At 45.7% G+C, this 19,064-nt stretch overlaps 1 protein-coding gene across 1 annotated transcript in view; it reads right to left on the minus strand.

Moving 5' to 3' along the window:
• Positions 1 to 19,064, minus strand: part of TYW2 (tRNA wybutosine-synthesizing protein 2) — a 173,872-nt gene that overhangs the window by 66,162 nt on the left and 88,646 nt on the right. The window contains exons 4-5 of the mRNA XM_086964617.1: positions 1,925 to 2,123; positions 1,678 to 1,828 (exon numbers count right to left, since the gene is read on the minus strand). Coding sequence (XP_086820743.1) covers positions 1,678 to 1,828; positions 1,925 to 2,123 — 350 coding nt within the window. The remainder of the gene's footprint in view (positions 1 to 1,677; positions 1,829 to 1,924; positions 2,124 to 19,064) is intronic.

The raw sequence follows: 19,064 nt of genomic DNA on the forward strand, positions 1-19,064 counted from the left end.
CCGGGTGTACCTCCACTTGACAGTGAGACGATTCAAGTTTGGTCCCATTTTTTTTAAATGGAAGGCCCTGCTCTATATAGCACCCAAGAAGCGGTGAGGGTGAATGAATTGCTCTCTGATATGTTTGTGCTGGGGAGAGGCACTAGGCAGAGATGCCACTTTCTTCCCTTTCATTGGCATTGTGCCTGGAGCCGCTGTTGTGTTGGGTGGACCGCAGGGCTGACATAATGGGATTTCCTGAGGTGATGAGCAAACCGGAAAAATCAATGCGAATGACTAATTCATCTTACGAACCAGAAATGTTGATCCAGTAAGTCTTCCGTAACAGTGAAACATATTTAGGATAGCGCATCAACTGGATAATTCAACCCTTTATCAGATGGGGGCCTGAGAGGGCTTGGACAGACAAATCAGGGTCTTCTGTGTGTCTCGAGTGAGCTTCAGGTATCTGAGAATCGAGAGAACAGCTAATGGAGATAGGTTCCTGGAGTAAAACGTGGGAAGGTCCTAGGCAAATTTCAGGAGGACGCACAACGGTGGTGTGAACTCCCTTCATCGATTATGGGTAGGAGTTATTTTTAAAATGCTTACCTTACCCAAACTGTTGTATGAACTGCAGAATTCCCCCTTTGTGGTGCCAGAAATACACTTTGATAGACTAGATAAAATATTTCAGCTGTTTCTCTGAGATAGAGGCACCCAGAGGATAGCCTGGCAAACTCCCTATCAATTAAACTACAAAGGGGGCATCTCCCTCCCCAACATTAGGGCATATAACAGGGCATCGCAAAGACAGATCATTGTGGGTTAGTGCCAGGATGTGGATATTATATAGAGTTTTATAATGCAGAAATTTTTATGTCCATACTTATTCTCAGACCATGATGACATAGAAGTTTTTATTATTTTCAATGATGAAATTGGCTTTAAAAACCTCACGTTTGGGGTTGGGCCAGTTCTTTTGAAGTCTCTACTAGAAATGTCCAATTCGATGCACATTTTGAACTTAGTCTATGTTCCAGATTCTATGCATTGCTGCATCGATCTTAAACTTTGAGATCCTTCATAGAAATTGATTTTTGTGTCTTCTGATTGATTTATTTAATCTCCTATATTTTTACCATTCTGTATTGTACTTTAAGATTTTATTAAACCTTCATTACTGATCTCAAACTCAGTTTTTGAGTCAATCTTCAGGGGAGGAAATTTTGAAATACTGTTTGAATCTTGTCTTTAGGGAAATATTGCCTTGTTTATTCTTGAGGACAACACACTCCTCGACTCCTAGAATGGGTGCTATGAGTAACACACAGATTATCTAGGAGATAGCTTCAACACATCCAAACACGTGCACCTCCTATTTATAGGAAGGCAGACTTTTCGATACTGCAGCATGCAATATGCTACTCGACGTAAATCGTTTCAATGCCTAGTCGGGGATAGTATGCGCTATATAAATATAATTTACAATTTACAAACAAGTTCATGTTTAAGGCCATCTTTCTAAGTGATGCACATCCTTTCCATGTGATCTATGAAGTCATGGAACAGCTGCTATTCTTCAATATATAGCCTTCTATGAAAGCACAATATGCAAGAACAGATACGTGAAAGTGTCTTGTTCGGCATTCCCCCTCCCCCCCCAATAGAAAGCATGATTTTCCAGAAAACACTGACCGAATCCCATTGTCCACGTGCTCCACCCAGCTGTCGTGTCCTAGTAGCATAGTCACTGTTGGGGTTCGAAAGCCATCAGTGGAAATATGCCCTTGTTTAGCTATGCGTCGAGCTCCAAGTGTTGTTGCCACGGTCTCCCAAAGCTCTGCACCTGTAAGAAACCAAGGAGACCAAATTCTTTAACTAACATGGAACAGGTCAGGTATGTGCCTGTTAGCACTTACAAATCACAAAAGCAGCATCCTACCCAAGTCCTCCCACATGGGAGCAGTGAAGCAGTCTTTACTGAGAAGCACCAGATCTCCATGAAGCTGCCAAGAGTGGGGCAAATCCCTCTCCAGCTCTCGTCCCCAGGCAATCCCGTACCGCTCGACAAGGTTATGAACCTCCTGACGCAACTTCTGCGCTGGTGACTGGACTCGAGCTCGTTTCGAAAAAACAGGATTCTAAAAGGAAAGGAGGAGTGGAGTGAATGCTTTAACTGACCTGCAACAGGCCAGGAAGACTGGAGCATTTCTTGTACTTAGCCCAATAACAACTTGCTGGGCACTAGTCCTTGCTTACCCCCTAGCAAGTGGCACTTTTACATTGTAACGTGTTGGGTGAACACTTCTGTCAAGACATAATATTGACTAAAGATCTTAAAAGAGTGCTTCTCTACCACCGCCCCTACCAATAAAGGAATTTTCAAGAAATTGAGTGACAAATTGTTAATTTTAAATTACACCATTCCAATAACACCTGTAAAATTAGTGGCAAATGGAGCATTTTAAAACATACCCAGAAAGTAACACTGGTTAGAACATAAGATATCAATATTATTTCACAGAAATGTTTGGTGATCTTAGAGAAAAGTGACCGATCACCTCACCCACAATGGTGCATTTTCTTGACTCATTTGGTCAGAAAGCACCACTGGGAAAAGAAAATATCTGTTAAGGAAAATGCAAGATTACAGTAGAGATTGTTTTCAAATTAAATTAAACTGATTGATTGATTAGGTTAGGGGCACACACAAAATAGATTCAAGTATCATTTTAGATTCAGTCCAACCAACATTATGTATAAAACCAATGCTAAAATATAACGGTCTGCAAGAAATAATATCAAATAGTGCAAGTTTTCCGGCACTTGTGGATCAGCACATAGTAGCCAATTATACAAAGAATGTTGAATAAATATGTAAGCCTGGAATGAAAAGGCTTATGAAATATGTCCTGTATCCAAAGGCTTGAAGTCTACGGTACGTGCCAGAGCACTCAATTTAATGTTGTGTTATGCATTTAAACAACAGACGAGTGTCTCCATGTCACGGTAGATTTATCCAGGGCAGGCTTTTTAGAAACATGCATTGACAAAGTCAATAGGCTCGCCTCTAGAGCCTATTGCTTTGTACAAAGGTTTTAGCCATGCTGCACAGCATCTCCAATGCTGTGCAGTATGGTGAAAACAGGGGGAAAAAACGTACAATATGGCCGCCCGTGTAATTTCGTTTCTGTGTGTACCAAGCATGTGTTTGCCAACAAAATGGCGCATGGGATTTTATTTTGTCTTTTGTTTACCGATCCAACAAGTTAGGATAAATAATTTTTTTTTAAATGGAGCCTGCGCCAGTGAATGGAAGCAACACAGGTCGGGGAATGCAACACAGAGGGGTGTTGGAATTATGGAGGACAAGGGTGGGGACGAAACAGCTAGGTGGGGAAGCAATAGTGGGGCACTTGTGGGGGAGCCAAAACTGAGGTTGCAGGGAGGGAAGCAAATAAAGAGAGAGGAACGTGGAGTGGAGGGGCGCAAACCGACAAAGGGTGCAATGTCTTTTTTTAAATGTTTTTTTTTTTTTTTTTACAGAGTTTCATATAGCGCAAACTTGACCCGGTATCGGGTATCAGAGCACTTTTACATAGCACCAGTTGCTTTATAGGAGGACACATTCATCGTTTTTGTTAGACACGGGGAGATCAAGTGATTCAAAGTCGACCGCCTTAGCCATTAGGCCAACTCAAGCATTAAGGGCAGAAGGAATCAAAGGGAGGGCAGCACGAGAGGGCGAGCGCCAGGAGGGGGAGGAGGACGGAGACAGAAGCCCACAGGCAGAGAAGAGCAATACAAGCGAGGCAGAGCGGTCAAGTATACAAGGGAAACAGCAGGACAACACATACATTCTTGTGGAGTACTTAAAAAGAAAAAATGCAATTTTCAAGTGTGCAGTAGAAGGACTCAAGTAATGCGCCAATGCTCCAAGGGTGAGACAAAGAGGAAGTAAAGACCAAACAAGCTAACACATAAGAAAAAAGCTAAAGGAAAGTGACAAAGAAGCGAAGCAATGGACGGGCTCTAAGCCACTGTAAGCCGGCAATATGACTTTCAACAGACCTAGGATGTGCTGTCTAGTGGGCAAGACCTAGCAAGTATTTACAATGCAATGGTCTCGTCTTTGTTAAAGTTAGAGCTATTGGCATGGCTCATGACATTATTCTTGTTTTTAAAACATATAAATAAATGGCATTTTACAATGCCAATAGTTTAATCTCTCGGAAATGAGAAACCTATTGCATTTGCACCCACACACACAGAGCCACACACAGAGCCACACGCAGAGCCAAACGCACCCACACACGCAGAGCCGCACACACACACACACACACACACACACATAGAGTCACACACACAAACACAGAGCCACACACACACACACAGAGCCACACACACAGAGCCACACACACACAGAGCCACACACACACAGAGCCACATACACAGAGCCACACAAACACAGAGAGCCACACACACACACAGAGCCACACACACACACACACACAGAGCCACACACACACACACACAGAGAGCCACACACACACACAGAGCCACATACACACACAGAGTCACACACACACACACACACACACACACAGCGCCACACACAAATCCACACACACAGAGCCACACATGTACATCTTACACAAGGCAATCTTAAGGTCCCATCCTTGGACCAACAGTTGGCGTTTTATTTTATTTTTTACAGTTGGCTTTTTAACCAACCGCACTTTCCATTAGTGGGTGGAACTGAGGTAGGCTGGGGGCACACCGGAGGCGTGAGGCAATGAAGACAAGGCAGCCTCAGAGGGTCAGACGGGAAGTATTGGGGGAACAAGGCGTGCTAGAGGACGAGGCAGGATGAATTAAACTAGTCATGAGGAGGCCTTCATGAACTTCGGGCTTGGGACTGGTCTCAGCTGAGATACCGGGTGGAGGGCGCCTGGCTGTAACCAGGAGGCGGTGTCAGCAGAGTGAGCTGCTCTTACCACCATGGCCGGGAGAGGTTCCGGGGGGGGGGGGGAGGGAAGCTGGGATATCATACAGTGCTGTGCTCAGAGTGACTCGTTCTCGCCGACTGAGTGCCTGTCTCAGTGACCGGACTCACTGCACAGCCTGGGAAACTGAAGCTGCCCGGCCCGTATGTCTAAAAGTAGAAACCGGTCACGCTCCTTGGGCGGGCCCAGTACAGCGGGTACATTAATGAACATGCAGTGCACGGTCTGTAGTGCGTTCACCCCTATTCCTCACAGCTCCCCCCCCCCTGGTGGGGACAGTGGCACTTGGCGCTGGCTCTTATCGGAGATGTACTGCCGCCTGCCCTCGTCCAGGTGAGTGGAAATCATGTCCCCCATGGTGATCTGAGAGTCACTGAGCCGCAGCAGCGACCAGAGAGCGGGCCGGATCCAAGGCGCGGGTTCTAGTCTTCCGGCGGGCAGGAGATGCAGCAACGCCGGTGACCCTCCGGCGGGCAGATCTGCTGGGGGGAGAGGCGCACCCTCCTGTGGGTAGATGTGTGGGCGGGGGGGGGGGATGCTCTGCAGGGAGCGGACCCTCCGGTGGAGCTGTAGGTAGAAGCCTCGGGAGCGCAGACCCTCTGAAGACAGGAGCGCCGCCTCGAAGCACACAGGTATGGAGAAATACCACAACAACACAAGTATCTCTAGATGGCGGATACTTACCCTTGGTAGATGGCAGCAAAGCGAGCTTCGGCAGGAAAGCAGAGCACGCCATGACACCACCATGTTTCTCAGAGGTCAAGCAGAAATGCCTCGGAGAAACGCCCCGTCATTTTCCGACTGGGGGGCGTGTTTTTCTTTCTCTCCTCTTCCTATTGGCTGGAATGTAAAATTCCAGCCAATGGGAAGAGGAGAGAAAGAACCTAAAAAACACACCCCCGAATCCAAAAAAGACGGGGCTTAAATGGACAGACGCCCCTCTTCTCCAATGGCTGGCCTCAGTTTAGGAAGCCAGCCAATGGAGAAGAGGGGCAGGTTTAAGCCCCATACTCTAAAACATAAAATCTCGCCAGCAAGACTGCGCAAGCGGAGCCTACGCAGGCCTAGACCTAAAAAGCACATTGGATCCTGGAATTTAAAGTCGTACTTTTAGCATTCTAAGCATTGGTTCAAATTTCAGCACGCATGTTGCTGTTGGCTAAAATGTCTGCATTGAGAAATTGTGTCAAACATAATACTGAGCCCCTAAGCAGATAGGTTTGTTTGTTTTGGACCAATTAATTGAATTTGTTGGTGAGCTGATTCCACGGTGTTGGCTTTTGCAAATCCTAAAGCTTGTGGAATACCATGTTAGCCAAGATAAAAGAACAATTTCTGCTTAGAAAAAGAAGTGAAAAAAAAACAACTCCAACTTGCAGTGATGATACACTTAGTTTGCTAACTTATATTAATAGTTCTTAGCTTTCAAACAGCATGAAATATAACCTAACTGAATAAGTCACTGACATTTGAAATGTGAAGGAAGTTTTTTTTAGGGCTGGCCAGAAACAAGTGTAACTGCCTTGAAAAATCTCATTTGATCTATACAGCAAGAGGGGCAAAATATCTTTTCCACTCATCCAATGGTACTCATATTGCCATGACCAACTACATTCATCAGCTACTGACTGATTGCCACAGTCCTTCAAGGTGTGTGGTGTTTTGGCTGTGCACTGACAAACTGCATTTCACTGATGCAGTAAATAATTCCACACAGGAAGGATTTGTTTAGTTATTTAGGTCTGACAGGACAGCGCATTGTTGCTTGACCTTCTGTGATTAAAAAAAAGGTTTCAGTTATACTACAGATAGGGAGTGGGAGTCTGCCCAGATCCTGGTTCACCTGAGTGCATCTTTTGATTTGTAATAACCTGTGTGCTGCCGCAGAAGAGAAAGGCGGTGGCCGGCATCGGCCCGCCGCAGGTATGGTGCTGCACCGCCCTCCCCACCACCCTCGCCCGCTCTACATGGTGGGGCGCGCCCCACCGCGTCATCATGACGTGATGGGCGCGCCTCAGCATGGATTGGCTCAAAGGGCTCCCAAGTGACCCGGAAGCGATTGAATCATTTCTGGGTCAAAGGGGAGCAGAGGTCAGGCGGGTAAGAACCGGCCTGGCCTATAGGGGCTTGAAAAGGCCACGGAGCGTGGGCGTCGGCCTCTTTTACCCGCGCTCCCAGGTCTGCCCTAACCAGCCTCTGATAAATATGGGGGTGTAGGTTGGAAGGAATAGGACACGAATTTCAGGAAGGCTAAGGAATTTGAACCATCACTTACCTGGGACCGGGTTGACTCAATCTCGTGGTTTGATAAGTTTGGCCCAGGACAGCGGGGAATACAGTGCAAAACTGGAATAAGGTTCACACTTCCCAAGCGCCTCAGCCCTTTCGGCCACCACAAACCGGGGGCACAGCCCCTAGAGTCCAGGGAGCGGTGGGGGACAGAAAGGGGTATGCTGGGATGTTAATAGACGGACATGCACCAGGGCCCATGGCACTAATAAATTCAGGCACGCATGCTCCATATGTAATCACCCCTCTCATCCAGAATCAAAATGCCTCAAGAAAGGTAACACATTCTCAGGAAATAGGGGGAGGAAGAAACAGGAATAAGGAGAAGGTACGAATGGTATGAATGGTAACACATTCACCCATTGACGTTCTGGCTAGGACTCCTTGGTTAAACAGGTACCCAGACCATGCCCCAGCTCGGATTTTACAAGACGGTTTTTTGTATGGCTTAGGATTCCGGCAGTTGACTACACAGGGACACCAGAGTGTAAAAATCAGCTGTCTATAAGGACCAATCCGGGAGTAGCAGCAGTGAAAACTGCAAAAGAACTGCACCTGGGCAGAATAGCGGGTCCTTTTGATCACATCCCTGTGCACAACTTTGTCTGCTCGCCCCTGGGGGTGGTCCTGAAGAAAGAGGAAGGGGAGTTCAGGTTGATGTCAGCCCCTAGAGGCAATTCATTAAATGACTCCATCAACAAAGAGTTCTGTAGCGTGAAATAGGCCTCTTTTGACCAGGCAGTGGAGATGCTAAGGGATCTGGGACCAGGGGCCTTGCTAGCCAAATCAGACATTGAATCCACCTTCCAGACACTGCCTGTACATCCTCCAGATCACCACCTTCTAGGCTTCTCATTCCAGGGCAAATTCTACATGGATATGTGCATGCCCATGGGTTGTTCTGTTTCCTGCGCTTACATTGAAAAATTCAGTTATTTTTGGAATGGGTTTTGAGACAGGCAACGGGGCACCAATATGTCATGCATTATCTGGATGACTTTCTTTCTGGGGTCGGCGGGCTCCCGGGAATGCGCTTGGGCATTGCAGGAATTTTGCGTGCTCATGCGTGCTTTTGGGGTCCCTCTGGCTCCAGGGAAGACGGTGGGTCCAGCACCCACAATAGAATTTTTAGGCATGGAGTTGGACTCTCTACAGGGGTGTTTCCGGTTACCTAAAGAAAAAATATTGAAATTTAAAGCAACACTCCAGCAATGTTTGGCAAAAGATAAGGTAACCTTACATCAGTTACAACAGACAGTTGGCCAGTTGAACTTTGCACTAAGGGTAATACCTATGGCGTGACCATTCTCCAGTTCCATCTCTTAGGCCATGATGAGCCTGCAGGAAAAGCACCATCACACAAGACTCATCTGAGGTTCGCCAGGACATGCGGATTTGGATCGCATTTCTGGAGGGTTTCAACTGCAGGGTAGTGTGGCCCGGTCCCCCCACTACTTCCGCGGAGGTAGGTTTATGGACTGACGCTGCGGGCAGTGTGGGATTTGGTGCCATACTTGGGAACGAATGGGTGGCTCAACATTAACAGGCTTGCTGGGTGGAGAGTGGTCTGATATAGGTTTCCTGGAACTCTTTCCCATCTGGGTTGCACTGACTATTTGGCCTCATCATTTGCTTAATCAATCTGTGATTTTCTGGTCAGACAACAGGACAGTGGTCGAATGCATCAACCAGCAGGCTGCACAGTGTAAAATGATCCACCGCCTGCTGAAAGAGATAGTGCTGTTGTGTATGAAGCTGAACAAACACTTTAAGGCTAAACATGTCCCGGGGGTGCTGAATAATGCTGCTGACGCACTCTCTTGCTTCAAGATGCAGGTTTTCAGGGAACACCTACCGTCTGCAGAGGCGACACCAACACACTTCCCGGAAGTACTCTGGCAGATTGGTGCCCCCAGCTACAGAAGCTCATGGCAGCTAGCCTAGCGCCCAGGTCCAGGAAGGCTTACGAAGGGGTGTTTTGGTCTTACTGCGCTTTTTTGGGGCAGGATTTTGTGGATAGCTGGAATAAGTCAGGGGCATTCCTCCAGTATTTAGACACTTTGAATAAAGAAGGGCGCTCTGTGGCGACATGTGGCAGCGGTTTCTTTCTTTGCGCAGATCAAGGACACCAGGGACCCCACAAATAGTTTCATTGTAAGGAAGGTACTAAAAGGTTGACTGCGCCTCCAGGGTGCCCCGCCAGACACGAGACAACCAATTGGCTTAGAGGGGCAGACATCACTGCTAACAGCCCTGGGTGGAATTTGCAGTTCAATAGGAGAGGCATTACTATTCAGAGCTGCCTTTGCGCTGGCCTTTTATGGGGCATTTAGGGTGAAGGAACTGGTGGCGCGCAACAAACAGGATATGCAAGGTGGGCTCCAGCTGGAGCATGTGAGGATACAGGGCGACACTTCGCTAATAACAAATAAAAAATCTAAAACTGATCAGGAAGCCCGTGTCGAAGGGATAGTACTTCACCGGGCACAGGACAATCCATGCTGCCCAGTGATGCACCTAGAAGCCTTCCTCCGACAGAGGAATAGTGCAGTAGGGGGGACATTATTAATGCATGCTGACAGTACCCCGCTTACCAGGTTCCAATGTAAAAGGGTATTAGCCATGGCGATATAGACAGAACAGGTTTGGATCCAAAGGACTTTGGGACTCATTTATTCAGAATAGGGGATGTCACAGAAGCAACAGCTAGAGGGTTGCACAGCAACAGTGTGAAGAGAAATGGAAGATGGTCTTCTAATTGTTACAAGCTCTATGTGCAGCTGCACTTGTTGCGAGAGTGGAAAGGCAATTGTGAACTGATGCCTGTCCTGTTTGTTTGCTTACATTTCAGTTTCTCGAACCGGTCACGCAGGGGGGGAACTGCCATCGGAACATCACCCGTAAGATTCTTCACAACCGCGGCCACATCGACAGGACAAGGGAGCACATGTTGTATGGGTCATTGGCCATTCCTATATACGGCGTATGAAATCTATTTTTCTTTCAGATAATTACAGACAAAGAGCTGAGCAGGATGGTTTCAAGTCAGTTTAGGGTTTTTGTTACAGATCTGTTGAGTAGACACAGTCCTCCACCCTTTATAGTAATCTTGCATTTGAGTGGGAACGATCTGGTAAATCTGGGTAGAAGGGTCTTGATGGAGGACATAATCCCCGAGGTAGGCTGGCTAGCTAAGACATGTCATGGCTGCACTATAGTTTGGTCTCAGATGATACCCAGATTTAAATGGTTGGGGGGAGATTCTGTGAAAGCGTTGAATCAGTCGGTAAGGCGGATCAACAATAAAATAGAAATTGTTCAGGTCCCCTCAGCTACAAAACACAGCGCATGGGTGCGTCAGGTGGGGATCTATGCTTCTTAAAAGACGGGGTCCACCTGACAAGGTTAGGTAACGAAATCCTATTGGAAAATATAATGGCTTGGTTAGGGAGTGTCAGGGATGGGCATGACCTTTCAGTGTAGGAGAGTGGGGGGGGCCAGACAGTCGGTCAATTACGCTGGCCTGTGGCGGTAAGGTCATGATTGGTGAGCAGTACATTTAAGGTCCTTAGGGGGCGGCGCCATTCTGGAATGGGGTCGCATAGGGGGAGGGACAAGTGGTCTCTCCTAGAACTCCAGGGGCAGTACATCCGGTTGGCTGGATGGGTGTGGGGAGGGGGGAAGTCACGCTTTCTTTAGGCCGGTTGGCCACCCCGCACCACGGGCACAATGACGTCACTGAACGGCGCAGAGTGCAAGGGCCCCCTTTAATGGAGTAATGGAGCGTACGGGGGTAACCGAGGGGAGGGAGTAACCTCTCGGTAAACGGGCCCTCTGCGCATGCGCACTCCTACGGGAGGGCGTGGCTAATTGATAAGGATCTGACACCAGTTAGCAACCTTGCCGTAAGCCCAAATAGGATACACAGAAAAGTAATTAATGTAGGATTATGGTCCAGATATTAGACTTGGGTAGGAAATACCTTGTATTAGAAGTATGTTAAGGTTAGCCATCTGATATCTGTACATATTAATTGTAATCAAATGTCATGTTACGTTTTCTGCGTAAAAATGTGTAAATATTGTTTATTTAAATTTTTATTTGATTTTATGTTTTAATAAATACGGCTGGGGGTTGTACGACCCCGCCTCCAAAGAAATCCTATCTCACGTCCATCTTTAATGAATGTTGGTAAAACACAAGGTGGGGGAGGGGGACGATCGGTAGTCCCTGGCCATAAAGAAAGGTGGGGGCCGTCATCGGCCCCGCTGCAAGTATGTTGGGGTACTGTCCCCTCGCCTGATCTCCATGGTGGGGGCGCGCCCCACCGCGTCATCATGACGCGGTGGACGTGGTGGGCGCGCCTCAGCATGGATTGGCCCAAAGGGTCCCAAGTGACCCAGAAGCAATTGAATCGCTTCCGGGACAAAGGGAAGCAGAGGTCAGGCCCGTTAGAACCGGCCTGGCCTGTAGGGGGTTTGAAAGGCCGGGGAGCGCGGGCGTCGGACTCTTTTACCCGCACTCCCAGGTCTGCCCCAACCAGCCTCTAGGAGCCAGTAATCTTTTTCTCCACCCACCATCCCCTAAAGCAGATATTGTTTTTTGTATTATAAGGTTGTTCATATGTTTTTTTTCCCAATGTACATGGATGACAGGTGTGTCGTATGATTATTTTGTTCCTTAGAACTTTTTCCCGTTTGCAGGTCATCAATTGTCGTATTTATTGCTATTCCTTGGTCAGGCAGTAAGGTCATCATTGGTGAGTAGTAAATTTAAGGTCCTTAGGGGGCGGCGCCATTCTTTAATGGGGCCTCCCAGGGGGAGAAACAAGTGGTCTCTTCTAGAACTCCAGGGGCGGTACATCCGGTTGGCTGGATAGGTGAGGGGAAAAACGCTTTCTTTAGGCTGGTTGGCCACCCCTCAAGGGCACAATGACGTCACTAAATGGCGCAGAGTGCAAGGGCCCCCTATAATGGAGTAATGGAGCGTACGGGGGTAACCCCGGGGGGGGAGTACCCTCTCGGTAAGCAGGCCCTCTGCGCATGCGCACTCCTACGGGAGGGTGTGGCTAATTGATAAGTATCTGACACCAGTTAGCGACCTTGCCATAGGCCCAAATAGGATACGCAGAAAAGTAATTAATGTACGATTATGGTCCAGATATTAGACACGAATAGGAAATACCTTGTTTTAGAAGTATGTTAAGGTTAGCCATCTGATATCTGTACATATTAATTGTAATCAAATGTCATGCTACGTTTTCTGCGTAAAAATGTGTAAATATTGTTTATTTCAATTTTTATTTGATTTTATGTATTCATAAATACGGTCGGGGGTTGTACGACCCCAGCCTCCAAAGAAATCCTCTCTAATGTCCATCTTTAATGAATGTTGGTTAAACACAAGGCAGGGGAGGGGGATGATCGGTAGTCCCTGGCCATAAGAGTATCATCCTCCAAGCATCTGTGACACTTTGGTTATCCAGCAGCGTGAACCTGGATCCTAATCAACTAAAGCTATTGTGTGTTGATCACACACATGCCACTGTGATTGACTGCTCTTTAAAATACACAAATTATTATTAGAGTCAATCCCCAAAGTTTGAGTCTTCTGTTACCCCTATGGATTGTAACTTGCCACAATTAGCTTTCGCACTCGCCATCAGATGACCTTGTTTTGGCGGGGTGTATTTTAAGCGGATCACAGTATTTGTGGAAGGAGGTGAACGAATATCCAGTGCCACTAAATCATCAATAAAGTTGTGATATCCCAAGTCTATTTCGATGAAATCCGAGTCAAAATATTGAGAAGAATAACTAATGTTTTTTTAGGATATCAGAGTGAAAGAGGGGTCAAAATGACTGTATTTCCCTTATCCAGTCAAATACTTAATTTATTAGGGCTGCACCATTCACCTGAGCTCCTTTAGACAACTTGCCAACATTGTGCATAAATACAGAGTGATTAAAAGCAATTGGCCTGGTCAAAGTGGTCAAGAAGTTGTGTGGTACGATGGGAAAGGAAGGCAACTCTCTTACAGCAGGAGTATTGGGCCGGGAAAATATTTCCGGAGCAAACCAAAGCCACAGTATTTCCTTACAATTTTCTAAGCTGGATAATCTGTCATGTATTGCCATGTGAGTTACCCCTCTTGTAAACTGGATTGATTCTCTGCCGCCAGGGGGATTCAGGGTTGGACACGCATACATACTTAGTAAGAAACTGGCGCCTACCGAGAGAGATTTCGTGTCTTTGTGCGAATTGATACTTGGGAAACTAGTATTTGCATGTTATGTTTCGCAGGCAGAGCTCTCGCCATGGCTTTTAGATTCATTATTTCCTCCGTGAGATCATTTACCACTGAAATCAGTTCAGCAGCGGTAGCCAATTTTGTTGTTGTTTTGTTGGTACACGACTTACGTGATCAACAGTTAGTTTTATGCTAATTTTCTTCAGCAGACCTATCAGCAGTCAAGAGGTTCAAATCTGTACTAGGTACTGCTGTTGTATGGATAGACTGGGACAGAAAGTTTGGTTTTCAGGGGGGCAGTGCACTTGTGCTACGGGGGCGTTTTCAGATATTAGAGCAATTGATTGTTTTCCCAGTGTTCTGTTTGTTTTTTCTCTGTTCTGAATGAACAGACTAGCTAAAGACTTATCACTAGTTGCTATGAATGTAGAATTCTGGGGGTTCAGTATGGTTTCAACTTCTTCAATTAAAACATAAATCTCACTTAAAGTACACAACTCAAATGTCCCCGGCTCCCAAGTTGCATTTTGTTTGGTTTTGAAGCTGCACAGGGGGAAACTGCAGCCTTGAGTTTTCCCATAGTCTTTAATTACAGAGCTGGATTTAGTGATTAAACAAAAAGAAGTGCTTGTATATTTAAAAGACTAACCTCCATGCTCTCATTTAGGGGTCTGGAATGCAGGCACAAGAGGTGGGGGCTTGGCCCGGTCTCTGACGGACATGCTCTTGGGCTGGGCGCGTTCTGCACTGGAGAGCTACGAGAGCAGTTTTATATGCCTGGCACGGATCCTCCAACTCCTGGGAGGAGCAAAATCCTGGGCTATGAAGTCCCTATGACTAAGGCAGGTCCAGGCATCCCGCAGGCTATGAGTGCAGGTTTATGCTCCTGCGCCGATCCCAGCCTCCTGGCAGGAGCAGAATTCTGGGTAATAAAGTCACCCAACTGAAGGCAGGTCTGGGTGTCACAGCGCCGTGGGCTACAAGTGCAGTTTCAGATCCCCCACCTCCTCATGCTGCAAGAGATTCTGTTTCAGAACCAAACTATGCCTGGGATGACAGAACATCAGTATGTAGGGAAGGAGTCAATTCACCAAATCAGTACCTATGAGCCCCACATTCTGACTAGCTCATAGTGCCATACCTGCCCATAGTAAAAGGTAAGTTGGCACCCCAGAAAACAAAACTAGTCCCCTCAGGGTACTGCGGTAACAGATCCTCACCTTACATTCTCTCACTCATACAAGTCCCTAAAACACCAAGGGACAGAAGGAAAGTTCACAATGTTTATTGAAACTATCATGCTCTATCATGTACTAGCTGTGCTGCGAATAGGAAACATATGCATTTAAGCAGAGTGATTAGCATCATCAGTAGACTGTACACAGTGAAAAGCCCTATCATGGCGAAGGATATATTAGCCTTAGCCTAACCTCACCACATGAGCACAATGATATATCACTGATCTCTGGGATTAGAGCTGTGCCACATTCCTGGCATTTGCCGTTAGCTGGCCTGCATTTCAGATGGATCAAGGATGGCGTGCTCATCCCAGTGTCTTTTCTCTGCAAGACATTCTCCTTTCTCCTTGCAAAATGGCAAGTCTTGGCTTATATGATAAGAAATGCCATGCTAGAAAACAGCAACTGGGTCTCTTTGTTATGAGTCTATGTTAGAATGGTTCGGTGACCAACCACAGAGAAAAACAGGGCACAGTGTTGTTTGACCTTGTACGAAATGCTCAAACTGAATCCTGGCAGAAGAGCTAAATAACAAAAAATATACCATACTGAACCCTCAGAATTCTACATTCATAGCAGCTATTTCTAAAATAATAATGTGGCACAAAAACAAAACGTGCTATTTCGTAACATATGCAAAGTAAAAGCAGCCTACAACTGACAGGCTAACATAGGGGAGAACTTATTGGAAAAAGATTGGCACTGGCAGAAGTTCTACTAATACATCTGTGCTAACAACTAGATCATAGATATACAAACAAATAAATGATTAATCTAGACACACAATATACAAAAATATATTCTGTTTATTATTATTATAATTTTTTTCTTTCTTTTTGTTTCTTTGGTTTGTAATTATTATCAAAAAATCTTAAACGACATTACATGCAATAAAGGAACAATAAAATTGGTCAAAGACAAAAAGTTGTTTCCCCATTTGATATATCAGCTATTATGATGAGGTATGACCACACAAGAAAAAATAATCAAAAGATGAGAAAAAAGAGAAGACTATTTGTTGACAATAATGTATCAGTACATCCTGGGATGTAAAGTTGAATTAGATGTGAATATCCAAAATTAATCTGGAAACACTGGTTGAAAGACATAGATGTCACCAACGCATTTCAGTCTTGGACCTTCCTCAGGGTGAATCTACCAGTGGCATACTAACAATTCTGTATATTGAATACTATCATACAAAGAATCTTATGGACACTGTTTTTGATATCAACTTTCTCAGTTTTGCTCACGCTCCAGGATATGATACCTTCATGGTTGAGTTTTATAATACTCATAATTGTAGAGCAACAGTATCACTTCCGATAAAAATGCATTCAAGCATGAAAATGGAAAAGCTCTTAATTTTATCTGTAAGTTCACCTATTGATGACTGGCGAACTCCAATAATCAAAAACCTCTGGGCAGGGGGAGTTTAGATTGCAGCCAAAACTCAAATGGAGAGCAGGATATTTGTTGATCCCATGAGAGAGGAGGACGCTGCCCTTGTGACACGGGAGGATGATGTCCCAAAAAAAGGGGAGAACTACAGAGTGCCCTATAGGGAAGTCACAACACTGGCAGCAGCAGAATCCTGGCCAATGAAGTCCCCCAGGCAATGGCATGTCTAGGCGTCCCTAGGAGTGCAGTTTTATGCAACTGGTGCTGATCTCCTGCCTCCTGGTCGGAGCACAGTCCTGAGCAATGAAGTGCCCCAGGTGAAGGCAGGTCTAAGCATCAATAGGATTTTAACAGTGGATTGTAATCGTGCAGTGTTACAGCATGGATACAGGTAATTTGGTAACATAGCATCTCACAAGATTACTGTTGTAGTCAAATGTTTTTGGTGTTGGCAAACAACCCTGAAGGGGGTGGGAGAGTTGAAGATTTAAATTGTGACCAACCTGGTTAGGCCCTTTAAAGAGGGGTTGTATATTGTTTGGTCAACTATAATTTTCTACATTTTTTAAATTTTATAACTGTATTCATGATGGTTGTTGCTAGCGTCTGTGCACTTTAGCGTTTCACTACATGCAAGAGGAGAAATGGAGCCTGTCAAGCCTGTGGACATGTTCTTTTAAAACTCGGATTCATAATACGGTACTGACTCGCTGCAAGGTGAAATACAGCTCGTACTCGATATTTGATTGACATACCACAAGAAGACTACAGGGGGATCTATTGGTGATGTTAATAAGATTTTAAACCATATTAGCCTTGAAGAAGTTCCATAAAGGAACCAAGCATGTTAGCGGATTCATTGCATCGGAGGGTTTGGTTGATGCATTGCCCACTTGGAGTGGACTTCACAGTTACTGGAACTCCACCTTGTTATTTTGTGTGTAATATTAAATTTATATTTTTATTTCCACATGCAATTTCCTATAGGGATTCTTAACACGACTACAGCCGAAAACGCGGGATGTAATTGCACCAAATTTGGCAGAAAGCTAGCCCTTGGCCCAGTAATCGTGCTCTTTGCAATTTGATATAAATCCCTTTGAGTAGTTTTTTGAGTAATTACAGGAGAACCAAACTTGCATATCTGGGGCTGCAGAGCCTCCGTGGGCCCCAGAGATCTCATGCGGAGATCCGATTGACTGCCAACCCTTCAACCAGTAAGTGTTGGCAGCTATTTTGGAACTCTTACTCAGCACAGCCCCCCCCCCCCCCCCAAAAAAAAAGGTTTTTAAAAAACTTAAGGAATACCCTGAACCCCTAGCTCTGGTGCAGGGGTCCCCCAGGGACCAGTTGGTGCTGGTCAGCTGTATGGAGGCCTCTGAAAGCTTGTGTTCCTTAAGCTCAAAAAGGAAGTCAGCCAACTGAGCCTTGGAGTCTCTTCTGAGGAGCCTGGGTTTAAGCAAAGCAGGTCTTCCTTCTTCAGACTTCACGGCAGTCCTCCTTCTGAATCTTCCACAGGTACAAAAGTTCTAATGAAGGGTTCTAATGATGCCACTTTTCCTCAGTGCTAGCCTGTGGGTTGGGAATGCCCCCTTTGTCTAACCTTACCCCTTGCGTGTGTTTGGCTAAAACATACTGAAGTAACAGAGGGCAGGCAGGCCTACATGTGAGCTGTATTTCTCAGTGGAAGGGCAGGTAGCCTTTAGTAGTCAGGAAGCGGACGGGCAAGTTCTTAGGCTATGCTTTTAAGCTCAGGAACACGGAGTACAATGCACAAATACATCCTGCTGAGGAAAGCAACATCCTGCCCCACACCCAAGCCCTTTCTGTTTCTATGTCGAGAAGGAATACACAGAAAACCACAGGTAAGCCATTCAAAGACATGTGACTCAGGACACTGGCAGAAAGGAACGTTTGGTCATTTTGTTTAGGCAGAGAAATTACACATTTCTTTAAGTGGCATTTTCAGAATAGTAACTGAAAATCCGACTTTACAATTATAGATTTTAAATTACAATACATGTGTCCCAAACTGTAATTATCACCTATTAAGTGTAATAAGATAATTAAGTCTGAGGGAGAAATAGCTTTTACAGCAGTGCCAAATTACTTTAGGAGTTTTTCCCTGCCAGGAAATGTATAACGTGAAACATATATGCCCTATTTTTATTAAATACCATGTACCCTGCCCATTAAGCCTTTAGGGACTACTTAAGGGATACATTACAAGTATTAAAAAAGATGATTTGGGTCTAGCCAATGGTTTCTTTTGCAAGGTCGAAATGGCAGTTTTAAACTACACTACAGGCTGTGTTGGCAGGCTCGAGATAGGTTTAAATGGCTACTTTAATGGACTGCACAATGAGTGCGGCAGCCCACTAGTAGCATTGAATTTACAGGCTTGGAACATGTAGTACCTCCTACACAGGACATAAGTAAATTGCATGTGCCAATTAGGTGTAGGCAATGTTACCAGATTTTAGGGAGATAGCACAAGCACTTATCCCCGGTTAGCATGGGTCGAGTACACAGTGTCCTAATTAGGGGTGGGCGATTTATTGCGCTCCGCTGGAGGAACCAGCAGAATTCTGGCCACTCTGCGTTACACTTGTATTATGGCATTCAAGTCAAATTCCGCCAAACGCTGCATGGTGGAGTTTTTTCCCATCACGGCTTGAATACAGTAAATTGGTGAGCGAGATTTGGCCTTCCCCGAGCACGATTTTCAGTCACTAAGAGAGCACTGGGCAAGATTTTTCCACAACGGGCATTTGCCAGCAGTTACGACAATTCATTGTCAGAAAGCTCATTGGTCAGTGTGGAACAAGCTCTGGGCGCTAAATTATAGCACGAGCAGCTCGACGTGCATCTGCCCATTTGCAGAATTCAATAGATTCT

This window comes from Lissotriton vulgaris, chromosome 4_1 (genome assembly GCF_964263255.1).
Source record: "Lissotriton vulgaris chromosome 4_1, aLisVul1.2, whole genome shotgun sequence".
In the NCBI taxonomy this organism is placed as follows: Eukaryota; Metazoa; Chordata; class Amphibia; order Caudata; family Salamandridae; genus Lissotriton; species Lissotriton vulgaris.